This window comes from Aythya ferina, assembly GCF_964211825.1.
Source record: "Aythya ferina genome assembly, chromosome: 2".
In the NCBI taxonomy this organism is placed as follows: domain Eukaryota; kingdom Metazoa; phylum Chordata; class Aves; order Anseriformes; family Anatidae; genus Aythya; species Aythya ferina.
In genome coordinates, this window is record NC_140297.1 from 19,130,811 (window position 1) to 19,145,997 (window position 15,187).

Genomic DNA, 15,187 nt, shown 5'->3' on the forward strand with positions numbered 1-15,187 from the left:
GCTACAGACAGAAGGAAGCGGTACAACACTTCCATAACTTATAATTAAGCTGAAGTCCGACTAACATTTGACTTTCTAATGAGTGTAATGAGATTACATGCCTGATGGAAGCATTTGTGCCAAAGCGACTTTCTGTGTTTAATGAGGTCCTAATACAGGACAAGATCGAATTATAGGTCGGCTCTTTTTCTCCCTCAAAGAGCCCCGTTTAAGTTCAACGACACCGGTGCCCACCGCCTCCCTCCCGCCGCAGGACGGGGCGAGCCTCGCAGCCGGGGCAGCCCCAGCTCGCGGTGCAAACGAGCAAAGAAATAAGCGAAGCCCCCCCCCCCCCTCTGGCTCCCGAGCCACCCTCCCGGCCCAGCTTCGGCGTGTTTGTGTGGGTAAGTTGCTATTGCCTCTAATTGCTATTGGAATAGATCCATGCCGTCCGCGCTAGGGAACTAACTGTGTCTATCTAGGTTAATGCAATTAGCATGCACGCAACATATTGCTCCCACTTTGCGGCAGCTTTGAAAAAAAAAAAGGGGGTGGGGGGGGAGGGAGGGAGGAAGACGACAGCGAGAGCTGATGCACGGTGTGTGATGGGCAGTAATTATACCTTGGCTCACCAGGGCCGTTCCCAGCCGCTGGGACAGCCCAGCGCTGCCTGCCCGGCCCGGGCATCTGGGGCTGTGCCGAGCCGTCGGGGCCGAGCCGCGGGTGCCACGGGAAAATCAGCACCTGCGGCGCCGGGCCGAGCCCCCCGCCCCAGCACCGGGCCCCCCCTCGACCCCCCCCCGGCCCTCGCTAGTGGCATTTGCAGCCCCCCTCCTCCTTCCCCAGCCCCCGGGCAGGTGCAGGGCCGGCCCCCCCGGCCCCGTGCAGCGGTGCAGCCCCCCCCAGCACAGCCCCTTTGCCACCAGTTGCCCGACGGCTTGTGTGTCGTCCCCCCCCCCCCGACACTGCGGCGTTCCCAGGGTGACAGCGGGGGATGCTCCGCAGGTGGGGGCAGCCCCATGTCCCCTCTCCGGGGTTTTTGGGGAGAGCTTTGTCCTGCTGGGGGCGAGGAGCCCAACCCCATGACCGTGGAGATGGGGCAGGAGGAGGGGGTGGGGGGGTCGCAGGGACGGGGGGGATCTTTCTGCTTGGAAACCCCAAGAGGAGCGAAGGCGCTGAAAGAAGGGGACCTCCTGAAGTCAGACAAAGACATCACTTGGAAACACTTGGGCAAGGGACGGCAAAAGGGGTGGAGAGAAAGGGGAAAGTGTCCCCCCCGCCCGCCCCGGCCCCCCGGCCCTATAAGAGCGGCCGCCCCCGGTGGGGCAGGGACTGGGACCGGGGCCGGGCTGCGCGGGGCTCCCTCCCCGCAGCCTCTTCCCCCAAACACAGGGCTCCAAAAGGTGTGCTCCGGGTTTATTATTAACAAACACAGGAAGAGTCCACGTGCGGCAATAAATTATTTTCACAGGTTCCGGCGTTATTATTATTATTATTATTATTATTATTATTTTTCCTTTCCGAAAAGGTGCTGGTGGAATAAAACTATTGCATATCTTAAAAAAAAAAAAAAATCAGGATAAATTATATAAATTATACATTCAGAACAGACGATTCTACCTCATTGTGGCTACTCCGTAATAAATAGATAAATAAAGTTGATTGCCCTTAAGAGTCTGAATCTTAATTTACAGCGGAGGTCTCCACGTACAGCATGTACAGGGCGGGGGAGGGGGGGCGCGCAGCCCACCCTCACGCCACGAAGTCGAAGGGGGGCTCGTTCTCGATGTCGTTGAGGGAGGCTTTGTTGGGCACCTTCCGCGGGTCCTCGGGGGTCCACACTTTGGCTGTCCGGATGATGTTTTGTTCCTTGAGCTGCTTTTCGTCAGTCCACGACAGCGAGTGGCCGGCCAGCGGGGGGAGGCCGTAGTCGGGGTCGCTCGGGGAGGGGGATCCTGGTGGGCAGGAGGGTTGAGGTATTTTTTTTAGGGGGGGAGGAGAGAGACAGAGGGTTATTGCCGGGGCCGCCCCGCCGCGCAGGTGAGCGCCGCATTCCTGCGGAGCCGCGACGGGGCGGGCCGGGCCGGGAGGCCACTTACTTGTGCCGCGGTGGCAGATGATGATTTTCTTGGGCTGGCTGGGGCTCTCGCTGCCGGCGCTGCGCAGCGGCAGGTCGGACTGCACCAGCTCGCTGAGGAAGTTGATGTAGCCGATGGCCAGGCGCAGCGTGTCCACCTTGGAGAGCCGCTTCTCGTAGGGCAGCGTGGGGATGTGCGAGCGCAGCCCCTCGAAGGCGTCGTTGATGGACTGCATCCGCCGCCGCTCCCGCACGTTGGCCGCCTGCCGGAGCTGCTGCAGCTCCGCCTCGGAGCGCACCCGCCGCCGCCGCTTGGCCGAGCCCAGCGCCTGCAGCCGCCCCCCCGGCGACAGCAGCGCCGCGCCCGCCGCCCCGCAGCACTCGTAGGCGAAGCCGGGCGAGGCGGGCGACGGGGGGAAGGCGGCGGCGGCCGCCTCGCAGCAGTAGCCGCCGTCGGGGTCGCCGCCGTCGCGGTAGTACTCCTGCAGCTGGCGGCTCAGCAAGTCCACGTCGGGCTCCAGCAGCCCGTCGGCGCCCAGCGCCTCCCGCGGGGCGGGCTCGGGGAAGAAGTCCTCCTCGTCGAAGTAGGGGGGCGAGGAGAACGAGTCCAGCCCCCCGGGGAAGTGCTCCAGCAGCACCGTCTCCATGTGCCACGGGCCGAGTACGGTAAAGGAGCGGGGAGGTGGTTTGGGGGGGAATGCAGCCCCGACGGGGCGCGCCTCCGACGGCTCCCGACGGACCGCGAGCGGCGGAGGACAGAGCGGAGAAGTTGGCAGCGGCCGGGGGGCGGGGGGGGCCCTGTCCCCTCTCCCCTCCCCTGCCCTCCCTCCCCTCCCCTCCCCGCCCCTCCCCTCCCCTCCCGGCCGGGCCCGGTGCCGCCGCTCTCCGGGGAGGAGGCCGGAGCCGGCTGGCGCGGCGGGGCCGGCACGCGAGGGGCCTTATAGCGACATCCCCGGGCGCGTGCCAGTGACCGCCGCCGCCAGCCAATCAGCGCCGCACGGGGGAGACGCCCCCCCCCTTGTCCCCTTGTCCCCTTGTCCCCCCCCCCTCCCCTTCCTTCCCCTCCCGTCCCTCCCCGTCGGGGCTGGCGGCGCCGGGGACGCGGGGACCCGTCGGGGCTGCCCGCGGGAGAGGGGAGGCGACTTCGGGAGCCCCGAGGGGGCGGGCGGAGCGGGGGGACCCTGATGTAACCCCCCCGCAACAACGCGGGTCCCGCAGCCCCGGGGCTGAGCGGGGGTGCGGGAGCCCCGACGGCGCCCCCCGCACATCGAGGGGGCGGCTCCGGGGCGCCCCGCGGGCCCCCACCGGGAGCCCCGGGCACCGAGCGGCTCCCGAATAAATCCCCCCGGCTCCCCCAGCCCCGCCGCGGGCGCTTTTGCTTTTTTTTTTTCCCCACCCCCGCTCCGATCGCCCCCTCGGATCTCGGAGCTCGCTCGGTTAATAATTCCCCGAGCGACTCTCACTGATGAAAGCGGTACAAATTCTCACCGGGGTGAAATGGATTACCCGGCAGATTAGGGGAGGATTATCTCCGGCATTAGCGCCGCGATATTCCGCCCGGCAAAGCCTGTCGAGGTTGATGGAAAGCGACTTCCCAGCGCTCTACCAGCGCGGGCAGAGATCAAACCCCGAAGGGAAAGGCACCCCGCTCTATCAGCAGAGCAAGACAGGGCCAGCTCCACAAAAAATAATAAATGACCCGACTTCAAAGCGCCTGACAGCACCGTGATAACGCCGGGGAAAACGTGTGAGTCACAGAGGGGGGGAACAAAGAGCTTTGCACGGCGACTTCTTGGAAAGCCCTACCGCCCGACGGGCAGCACTTACAAACCGGGCCGGGAAGGAGGAAAACTCCCCGAGAAACCGGGGCATCCCCCGAGACAGGGGCAGGGAAGGGGGCAGCCTCCGTGCTCGCCTGGAGGCAGCCTCGACCCCGCGGGAGACGCCCGGCACCGTGCCCCGACGGGGCGCACCCGGGCTCCGGAGCCCCCGGGACAAAGCTCCGGGGGATTTCCTGCCCACGCCGCTGGCGCCGGGCCCTCTGCCACGCGGCCCCGGGGGTGGCGAGCCTTTGGGTCGGTCTTTCAGCTGAAGAAGCGCTCCAGGTCGTTGAGCAAAGCACTTCGAGTGCCCCTGTCACCGCACACTCCTGCGCTGATTCACATCTGGCAGCACGCTCCGTGCCCTGCTGCACGTCACGCATCCCGGCACCCGGAGCGGGGGCAATCCCCAAAAACAGGATTTTATTCCCCCTTTTTTCCCTTTTTCCCCTGCCACCAGCCTTCTCCCAGCGCTCTGTCCCTGTCCCCTGCCGGGACATTTCTCCTAGACGCTTTGCGTGGTGGTGAAGCATCTTCCCGACATCCCAGCCCGGCGGCTGCGGGAGGGGATGGGGAAGGAGGAGAACAGCAGCATCTCCGCAGGTGGCCGGGGTGACCCTGCCACGCTGGGCACTGACTGTCGTCGCCTCGTGGTCGTGGCAGGACACACGGGGGACATGAAACGTAGGTGGGTTGCTGGGGACACCCTATAGGGCCGCTCCGTCGGGAAAAAAGGGCATTTTGGGGGGCGTTGTGGGTGCCCCAAAGCCACTCCGGGGCCCTCGGGGCGAGCAGAGGGATATTTTGGAAACCCGATGAGCTGCCAGCATTGAGAGCAGCTGAATCCAGCACTCACGGGCTGCCAGGGAAAACATTTTCGGGGACTATCGCTGGAAGCAAACTGCTGGGGACTCCCCACACCACCCAGACCCACAGCGGTGCCCTGGAGGCGTTAGGGGACGCGTGGTGCCGCTGCCTCCTCTTCCTCGCCGGGACTCCTGCATGTGAAGGGCTGGGTGAGGCGGCGAAACCCCTGTCCCTGGGGGCTCGGCTCGGGGACAGCAGCAGCCGGGGCCGCGCTGAGCTGAGCCGTGCCCGCGGGGCGCTGCGGGGGCAGCAAGGACCCAGCCGCATCCCCGGCGAGCAGCCTGACGCGGGGACCTCTCCCCTCGGGTTGCCCAAGGCTTTACGAGAAGGAAACTTGCGAAAAGCAGGAGGGAGCGGCAGCAGCAGCACAGCCCCGGCAGGGCCGATGCACCTGGGCAAGCACCGCCGGTGTGGCTAACGCCGCGTCCCCGCCGTCGCCCACCGTCGGGGCGGCAGCGAGGCTGCCCGGCACCGCCCTGCGGCAAAGAAATTGTTCGACGGGCGCCCAGCACGCCGGTATTTCTATTCCCCGAGTGCAGGAAGGGGCGAGGGGGTTCCCCAAGGGCCACGTTTGCTCCCCTCCAAAAGGCGAGGAGCACAAGGGGAGCCCACCCGGAAGCCTCCCCGGCGGGGCTGGCCAAGTGACCAGGAGGTCTTGGGACAAGGGACAGGGAGAAGGGCCTTGGAGGAGGGAAGCAGCACCGCTCGCCCTCGCTGCCTCTCGCTGGAGGCTCCCCGAGGATGCTGTGCACTCCCCGAGACCCCTTTCAGCTTCAACTTCAGCCCCCGGTTGTGTGCCCACCGTGGATCTGCTTTGGGCACCGTTTTGTCCCCAGGGGCTGGGAGACCTGTCCCGACTGCGGGTACCCGTTGTGGAACCACAGGTGGAATGGGGCGAGCAGCAGCGAAGCCCAAAGGGCAGCAGAACCACAAGCGTCGGGGGCCAGGTCCATGGCCCTTTCGGTCCAGAGCCTCCTGAAGCACTTCCAAACCCATCCGGTTTGGGTATAACCCAGGAAAACGAACCCTCTTAGAGCTAAGGTAAGGCCCCAGATGTCCTGGTAAGGCCACAGGGACACAATGGGGCAAATACAGAGTATGGCTTTTTTTCTTTTTTTTTTTTTTTTCGCTGGATTATGAAACGCACCGGCTCCTATTGTGATTCTTTGGGCTCTTTCGGAGGTACACTTTTTGGTGCAGAAGGGAAGCAGGAGTCTTTTAAAAGACTAACCCTGTCAAAGCTGCCCCGACACCTGTACGAATGCCATTTTGGCAGGAAAGGAGAACAAACACAAAGCAGTCCCTGATTTCAAACGGCACTCGGGCTAATTGAAAACACAGCATCTCCTCCCTCCCGTTTCCCGTTAAAACAGCCATTTACCGCATTTCACCCCCGGGGGGGCTGCCTGCCTTTTTTTTTACACCCCCCCAACGCACCGAGGGGGAGGCGAGCGGCCCCACGGCCACCAGCGCAGCCCCCCCCCCCCCCCGTCCACGCGTGGCCGCCGGCCCCGGGAGGGCGCAGAGGCTCCCGAGCCCTCCGCCGGTGCCTTGCCAAGAGATGAGGGCTGCGGGGAGCCCGCCCCGTCCCCCTCCACCACGGGAGAGCCATAAATAAGGCGGGGACGAGGCGCTCCCCCCTCGGCGCCGCTCGTGGGGCGAGCGCTGCGCCGTGGGGAGGAGAGGAGGCACCTGCAGCCGGGGTCGGGCTCCCCTCGGCGCTGGTACCTGGGCGCCTGGCTGGTAATGCAGCGTAAAGAGCCTCCTTTCAGGCTCTTTCAAGGCGAGATCGCGGAGGTCAGCGAGCCTACAAACCCCCCTCTGTCGGCCGCACGGCCCGGGGTGCCAGCGCGGCAAGCTGGAGAGCAGGCGCAGCCCATGGGAATCCCAACACTTGTGCCGGCGGCGGGCGGGGGGCGGAGGGAGGGCTCCCCCGGCCCGCCTTTCTCCCCCGCTCCCCCGCCCCGAGGAGCCGCTGAATGTAACAAATGAGCTGCAATCGATCTGCGGGCACGGGGGAAAATCAAATTATATGGTGCGGCCGGCGAGGTGCGGCCGGGCGGCTCGCTCCCCGCCGGCTGCCGCTGCTCCGCTCCAGCATCCCCCGGCTTTCCTCCTCTCCATCCTCCATCCTTCCTCCTCTCCATCCTCCATCCTTCCTCCTCCCCATCCTCCATCCTTCCTCCTCTCCATCCTCCATCCTCCCACCTCTCCATCCCCGACCTTCCTCCCCTCCATCCTTCATCCTTCCTCCTCCCCATCCCCTGCCCTCCTCCTCTCCAACCCCTCAGCGCTGCCCACCCTTGCCCTGCTCCCCCTGGGTTGCCTCCGGGACCACCTGCCCGTGCCCGGGGGTGTCTCCCGGGGCTCCCCGAGTCCCCAGGAACCCATCTCAGCCCCCCCGGAGCCTCCCTGCCCCGCCGTCGGTGCGAGCACCCCCTCCCCGTCGGGCAGCCGGGGGCGCCGCGCCCGCCGCCGCCTGGGAGGGCAGCACCTGCCGGGGGGGCGAGAGGAGGGGGTTTGGCAGCGAGCTCGTACCTGAGCCCCCTTTTTTTTTTTATTATTATTTTCTGTCCCCAGACGTGCCCGAGCAGGGCCCGAGCAGCCCGTTCTGCTTGGGAAAAAAAAAAAACCTCGGCCGAGCCCGGCGTTTGTCTGCGGCAAAGCTGCCGTCCATGGGAATCTCGCCACTTGTGCCGCCCGCAGCCGGGAGGGGGCTGTGCTGCCTTTACAAAAAGAGACACAATTAAGCAAAATGCTCAATGAACATTATAAATGATGTGCAATCGCCTCGCAGATTGCTTAGCAAATCAGATTATATGGTTGCCCACGGATGATTTCCATGCGCTTTAAAACGCAAACAGGTACTTTCTGATTTTGTTTTCTGTCATCCCCCCCCTTTTTTTTTTTGACCAAAAAAAAAAAAAAAAAAAAAAGTGCTTTAAACGTTGCGGAGAAATGCCACACGCTGAAAGGCGGCTGTGTGAATATTCACGTTCTCCTTTGTTCGCCCCTGGATTTCACAATAGCCTGGGGAGGGCACGTCCACTGCGCTCTTGTAAATTTACCAACCCCTGACTAAAACCGCCAGGCACCTGCTTGGCAGAGCACAAAGCTGCCCTACGTTTCCACCAACAATTTACTGTTTCGTCGGCTTCTAAATCGGCCTGACAACAGAGGGGCGCAACTCTCGCTTCATTTACAGCAGGGGGGGCGGCCGAGCTCGGGGACATTTCGGGAAGGAGCCCCGCGCACGGCAGCGCTCCGAGGGGGGAAAGGGTCCCTGCGGCAGACCCTGGCCGCACTGCCCTCTCCTCTCCCTCTCCTGTTGCAGGATCCCCCAGCTGAGGACCTGCACAGGCCGGCCGCCGTGCCTGCAGGAGGGTTTGCTGACAACAAAGCAAAGCAGGTGACGACGGAAAATGCGAAGAGGGTGAGCAGGGGAAGCGCTGGCTCCGCGCTGTAACGTGTCCCGCAGCGGGCAGCCAGGCTCCACGGCATCAGCTGGAAGGAGGCACGGTGGCTGGGCTTCACTTTTCTTATTCCTGACGATTTCCCCAGGCTGAGCCCTGTCCCAGCGGATGACAGCACATTTTTCCATTCCTGTAAACAACCGCTGTCTGTTCCACAAGTATATCAAGCACTAAATTAAATAGAATTAAGTTTTTCCTCTCACCGCTCCTCTTTGTGGGCCAGAGACTCTTTCTGTTCTTTAATTTCCTCCCTCGCTTATGATCATTTGTTCTTGTGCAAGTGTGGGGTCCCATTAAGAAACCCATACTTGGCGCCCACAGGATGTCCCTTAGGTTTATTTACAGTTTCCATGTTCCTTCCTGGCTCTCATCTTGACAAGGTAAGAAAATCATACTCAGTACTAGACAGATTTAAATCACCTTTCCCTGACCTTTTCTAAGATCTTCTGGGACAACCAGATCTATAGTTTTACGCATTTGTCCATGAGAGCCCTCACAGCTCCTTGGAGAATGCCATCAGCCCTTGCCTTTCTGCCAACAACCCTCGTGTACCACGAGGGTAATATTTACTCTTGCCATGGCCATGTTCCTTCAGTGGCTTATAGCCACTTGGTCATTAACTACTGCCCCAAGGTCTTTTTTTTCTTCTCTATCTGGCAAAGACTACAGACACCGCAGCCCTCGTACATGTTCTTATCACACGCCCAGGGTGCATGACCTCAGTACTGGATTTACTTTCTTCTTTGTCATCCTGCTACTCGCAGCCGTAGACTTCCTCCTGATGATTTTTTCAGGACTCCTCAGCGCTGAGATGCCCTTCCTGCTCTGTGACTTTGTCAGACGTTGTTAGCAGATTCCTTCTTCTGTTCTGAAAGTGTTCAAGAAAATTTTCCATTGACTCCATACGAACAAAGAGGTGACTACCCTGGGACGTGGCATGGGTCCATCCAGTGCCCTCACCCCTCTGTGACTGGCAAGAGCTCAGGGAATTCTTTTGCAGAGACTGCTTCTGTGTGACTAAGAGCTCTTAACAGATCTCTTTCTCTTCTGGGAATTTGTCTAATGGCTGTTAGAACTTAAGCAGCACGTAGTTTTACTAAAATTATTAGGTCCTGCTCAGTAGAGCAGTTTTGAATGGCTGATTCCTGTTTTGGAAGCAGGTACAAGACTTAGAGGTGCAGGTAGAGCCTAAAAAGGCCTAAAAGCACCTGAGGGGTTCCCACTCCTCCGGATTCTCTCATCAGCTAGTGTGGCACCCCAGCAGTGTCACTCCTGAGGAAGCGTCCTACACAGGTGATGATTTGTTGAATAGTCTTGGCTGTAACAAGACTATCCTGATGACTTTTAGCTACGAAGACCTGCCTTGGACGTTGAGTTCAAAGAAAGGATTTCCAGGGGAGATCCCTCCGTCTCCACTTCTAGGTGCAGTGAGGTTCTTCTCCAGCTCAGAGGTAGGTGCCTTCAAACCCCTGGCTCCTTGCTGAGCCCGCTGGCTCTCTCTTGCATTCTTTGTTGATCACCTGCCTCTCACCATCCCGGGAGCCTTGGGGCTGGGTGCCCAGCACCTACAATTCAGGCATTGCAAAACCACATCTCTGCATCCATTTAGCCCTGAGGCCTTTATCATTGTGGCCAATTATTAACCAAGCCAGGGACATGAAAAACATCTACATGAGGAGATGCTGCATTTTCTTTGAAAGTTGTCCACACATTAATTGTGCTGTTTACCTCGCCTGGCACCTCTTCTCCTCTGCCCACCTTCTGGTAGGCAAGGGAGAACATTGTTCACCCCTCTCTCGAAGCACCTTTCTCATCATGAGGATTGCTATCGTGTCACCTCGCAATGATCTCTTTCTGAGACGAAGCAAGCTCCCTTCCCTTCAGAGTGTATTTTTTAAACATCTTAACAGTTTTTGCTGTTCTCTGCTGTTTTCCCCTAGCTTTTCTTCAAATGTCCAAACTGGACACTGTACTTAAGCTAAGCCTCAGCAGTGCCAAGTAGAGCAGAATAATTACCTCAGTGTTTTACCCAAGACGCTGCTGCTAATATATTCCCAAACAGCATTTGTTTTTCTGCATGAGTTTTATTTAGTTTTACCCACTGTGTGGCTCGCTACAGCCAGTCAAACCATCCCGGCAGTATTGCTGCCTTATCAGTTCTTCCCCATTTCACAACCCATGCATTTGGTCTGTCTTTTGTTTTAAAACTGCATTTCGTATTTGTCTTTATCACACTCAGGCTTATTGATTTCAGACAGGCTCTCCAATCTGTGAAGATCAATTCGAGTCCTGATCCTGTTCTCCAAATCAACCTTTCCCGGCCTGTCCCAGCCAGCGCTCCCAGGAGTTGCATTATGTGCTCCCTTTTCCAGCAATTTACTGTCGAAAACACTGGGGCCACAACAGATGCGTGCAGGACCCCACTTGGTACGTCCAGCTTTGACAGTGAACCACGGCTCAGTGCTCCCATATGATTCAAACAAGATGTGCTCATTCTAATCCCTATTTCATTTAGATCTCATTACATGATTTTGTTTATAAGAAGAGCAAGTCTTTTGACGCTAACAAAGTCAACACACATCACATCTACCCCTTTACACACTTGGCTAGTTAGTCCTTCAAATAAGGACACTGAATTAATTTGAAGTGATATGTTCTTGATTAATCCCTTTTGATATGTGCTACTGCCTTCTTATCGCTTATGTGCTTACAAATTGATTAATAATTGACTCTCATTATCATGGTTATGCTGATAGATTTACACTTCCCAGGATCCTCTTCTTTGCTCTTTTTTTGGGATTGTAAACACATGCTTCTGGCATCAATGTCCTGTGGGACCTCAAGCAAGTGACTTAGGGTGTGAGTCATTACTGCCTATAACTTCAGTCACTCAAAAGCTGGACACGAATTAGGAGACAGATTCAGGTCCTTACACACAGGAATATGACACACACAAGGTCCATCATCACGTTAAGTACTATACAGCATCCCAGACATTTCCCGAGGCTCACAGACAGGACACAGGACCCACCTGCACCTTTCTGGAAGCTCAGCTGGAGGCTGTGCATACCTGAGAAACTTAAAAATGGGATAGGGCATGTGTTAAAGTGACTGAATCCCTCAGTTGTTCATTAAGAATCAAGGAAAAAAATAATGGTTGTAACAAAACACCTTCAGTAGGGAACTTTCTTTAGCTGGAGTCATTTGGGCTTTGGAGGTGCCACTTCTTTTTCCTAGGTAATACAAGGAGCCAAAAGTTTTTAGCTTCAGGTTAGAGGTCTCATATTTAGCCAGCTGCATGTTTTACAAGGCATTGTGACATTTAAAGGTTCAAATGCCCAGTAAAAGCTTTGTAGTATCTAAGTGCCTAGCTTGCAGACTGGCCCATGTTTATTCTCTGATTTTCAGTACTACTCAAGATGCACAGGGCAGAAAGTTAATTGCTGCAAAGCCTACTGAATTCTGGAGTACTTTCTTTACACACTTATCGCTCTCTAACAATTATCAAGAGAATCCGAACTGATTAAACCTTAGTTTGGGTGTTTCTGTTCATTGAGAAGAATCCAGATTTTTATAATTCAGCCCTATCTATTAAGTGCAGAAAAACAGACTTTTGACTCACAGGGTGTTGTGAAGTAACCACATGAAAGCTTACAAGGCACTCAGATCTACGGTAACACAACCACGTGTACTCAAGGCAGAAGGTTTTGATGTACCCGTTAGTACAGAATGCAAAACTGGAAACTCCCCTGTGCTGCCCACAGCCCCAAAATGTATTATGACTTTCCACGAGATCTACAGATAGATCACTGTTGTCCATGAATTAAGAGAACATAAAACATCAAATTGGATAACAACTGCCTCCTATTTGTTACTGAGATGCTCAAGATCTCTTCCAGACATCATGAGTCCCAAGGGTTCATGACCACCACAAACCCATGGGTTTGAGCTGCATGCATGCACTCATGCTCATCTCATGTGCAAGATCTCTATGACGAATTATAACTAAACAAACAAGTGTTTGTGCCTTTATCTGCAAGCTGTCCAAAATGTGCAGGAATAATTCCACTTCCAGTTACATATGGGCTATTTGATTTAATCCATGCCTCCATCGGCTTCCACATCAGTAGAGCCACAAGGAGTTATCATCTAACAGTTCAGATCCAAATGAGCTGCTGCAGTTTCCCACCCCAGCATGAGGACTGAACCCGAATTACCCTAGGCCACCTGTCCCTGCTCACCACTGCAATGTACAGTAGAGGGATTTAGCCCTTATTTGTAATCTTTTGTCTGCAGCGTTGTTGTTTGGGTGGGGCTGCACCTGTTCGTGGGGAGTGGGAATCCCTTAATTAACGCTGTGGGGCTGGGCAGCGAGAGCTGGCCCTGTGCACTGGCACACAAAGGCTTAGGGGAATGCGTGTGAATCCGGTGCCCTCTTTATGCCATGCCAACATTCATTTCAAATCCTCTGCTGGCCTTTATGGCTCAGCTCCTGCATTCCCAGGACTTCTGCTTGGTATTTCCCACAATGGATTTTCCATTCTTTAGAAGGTAGAGATGCTGCCTCCCTATATTTTGGATTCTAGGGGTCTGCAATTGTTCAGGAATAGCTGTTGAAGGACAATAATAGATTTTAGGATGTACTTTTGGCTATGGCATCATCACCAGTTCTTCCCTGCAACCAAAAGCAAATTGAGTTCATACAGTGAGCATGTCTCCAGTGCTTTGAAGTGTCATGTTAGGAAATACAGCCTGAGCCATAAAGTTGATCCAGGTTATACATGCTACTGAATGCTCACAGATGATGCAGCCCGAATTTCTTCCCTCACTAATCCCAGCTACCTACTAAACCTCTCATCCATGTCACTTCATTTTGGTGACCCCTCATTCCCTCCTTCACCCGTCCTGGACTCCTCTCTGCCCTTGACACTCAACCTCCCAGTGCCCAGAGCTGCCACCTCCTTTTGCTAGCCATGCCATTCCCTCCTCTCTCTCCTTACTCAAGCTTTGCCTTTCTGCCTTTCCAGTCAAATGTTGTCGTCTACCACCAAAATGCCAGCAGATAAAATGCAGAGGCTGTGGGAAGTCTCCACCTTTTATCACCAGAGACTTCTGAAGATGGGAAAGCAGACTGCAAGTAAATTCATGCCTAGACCTTGCAGTCCTGGGCTGAACTGTGCCCTGTTAGAAGGAAACCATGGTGTACTTGGCTGGCAAACTCTAGCAAGCTTCTTTTACGTGTGAATAGAGACATACCCAAACCTCAAAATGCACCCAGTTTATTCTAGCCATCATATTAAATGTAGTCTTTTTCCTGGTCAGCTCTCCACCTGCCACTTCTGGTGATTCCTTGGAAACTGAGGCTTTGTTTCTAAGGTGCAGAGCGGAAAGGAGCACGCCAATTTTCAAGTGGTCAGTAAACATCACACTTTATTTGGGAGAGGTTTAAAAGAGCCTTTAGCTTCATGTCCCTTCCTCAGGGGATAGAAGCCAGAGCTGCAGGCGGGTTTTCCAGATGAAGTCTGTGAAGCCCTGAGGATCTTCTCTTGTGCTAAAGGGACTGTATGAGCGGCAGGCTTGTGAGGCAGCTCAGCCACTTGCAAAACAGCTATTATATATTTAAAAAACACACATTTTCCTGGCATTTTCAGCCCCCACCAGCCAAAGCTGCCTGTGGGCGCAGGCCTTGCTGGTCGCCCTCAGGAAATGGCGCGTTTCTGGCGGGCAGCCAGGGAAGCGTGGAAAATGTGGCCGAGGTTTTGGGCACGAAACCCATATTTTGGTCCCGGGTTTGCCACGGCACCGGGCTCCCTGCACACCGCCGTGCTGCCCTACGGGCCCGGCGGCGCTCGCCCCGTTACCGGCCTCAGCAGCGCCGCGGCCCGGGCTCGGTTCTCTGCCGCCATCTCGCGACGCCGAGCGGGAGGGCGGCGGGCTGGGATGGCGCTCGGCCCCGCCGCCCTGCCAGCCCCGGCGAGCCCTCGGGAGGTGCTGAGGCTCCCCGTGAGGGCCCGGAGGGGCTGGAGGTGCCCTACAACACATCATTCCCCTTGAGCAGGGTGACACGGGTGCCCTGGGCATGCTACCTTTGCTCCTTGCTGCAGGACATACCACCCGTACTCCCCTCTCCAAATTTATCCCAAATCGTGTTGTCCGCCCTTGGCAGCGTGCGAATGAGGATCGGACACCCATACCTTCTTTGAACCTGTCCTAATAACCATGAAGATAAACAGGGTCGAGAGCCAGCTGTAGGGAGTTTATGCGGCAAATGAGAGGTTCAGATATAAGATTGATAGCAATTAGATTGCCACCTGCTATCTCTTTAATCCGTATCCTGGATTTTTAATTGGGGGGGAAGGGTGGGCTCTTGGCACATGAATACATAAGGACTATCTTAAAAGGCACAAAACATTAGGATTGCATCCCTGTCATCACAAGTGGGGCTGCCCCAGTTTTTAGTTTTAGCTTCTACTGTGAATTTTGGTCCGATTTTTCAACAGTTTTGCCTTGAGCCTTCTAGGATTTCTGTACTCTAGACTCCCATACATAAGTTTATTTATTTACTTATGTATTTTGCAAATGCAGATGATTTCATTTTAGGTTTGGCCAGCTCTCTTCCAGTTTGGCTTCCTGACAACCTTCTGCCGTCAAGTGGCCTGCATTCATTTGCATTGTGTGTGATTTTCAGCAGGTCCCTATCCGAGGCCTATTCCCTCTGGCTGTTACCCAGGTGAGCAGTCCTACTGCAGTCAGTGCGATAATAGCTTCCAGTAATTGGTACTTCCACAGGTTTGCAGGGTCAGGGCTTGCTTCTTCCCCCGCTTTGGATAGCTCTAATCTGCTTTCAAGTCATGCTTCATCAGAAAAAGGGAATGCCAAGAATTTTGAAAGGTTTGCTATCAGGTTCCACAAAGGGATATGCTTGGGAGAAACATGTTGATTTTGTTGGAGAGATACGTAAAATAGACTAT

At 56.2% G+C, this 15,187-nt stretch overlaps 1 protein-coding gene and 1 long non-coding RNA gene across 2 annotated transcripts; one reads left to right on the plus strand and one right to left on the minus strand.

The window, feature by feature from the left end:
• Nucleotides 1-1,641: 1,641 nt before the first annotated feature.
• PTF1A (pancreas associated transcription factor 1a) lies at nt 1,642-2,844 on the minus strand. Its single transcript, XM_084508870.1, has 2 exons — nt 2,079-2,844; nt 1,642-1,934 (listed from the first exon to the last, which is right to left on the minus strand). The coding sequence occupies exons 1-2, from the start codon at nt 2,701-2,703 to the stop codon at nt 1,732-1,734; spliced, it is 828 nt and encodes a 275-aa protein (XP_084364996.1). The 5' UTR covers nt 2,704-2,844; the 3' UTR covers nt 1,642-1,731.
• A 108-nt stretch (nt 2,845-2,952) lies between these two features.
• On the plus strand, nt 2,953-8,343 carry LOC311431408. Its single transcript, XR_014689403.1, has 3 exons — nt 2,953-6,540; nt 7,324-7,607; nt 8,078-8,343. It is a non-coding gene; the product is annotated as an uncharacterized lncRNA (long non-coding RNA).
• Nucleotides 8,344-15,187: the final 6,844 nt, after the last annotated feature.

Coding starts and splice junctions, on each gene's coding strand:
- PTF1A (XM_084508870.1), bottom strand. CDS start 2,703: ATGGAGACGGTGCTGCTGGAGCACTTCCCCGGGGGGCTGGACTCGTTC. Junction 1,935..2,078: donor CATCTGCCACCGCGGCACAA/GTAAGTGGCCTC, acceptor CCTGCCCACCAG/GATCCCCCTCCCCGAGCGAC.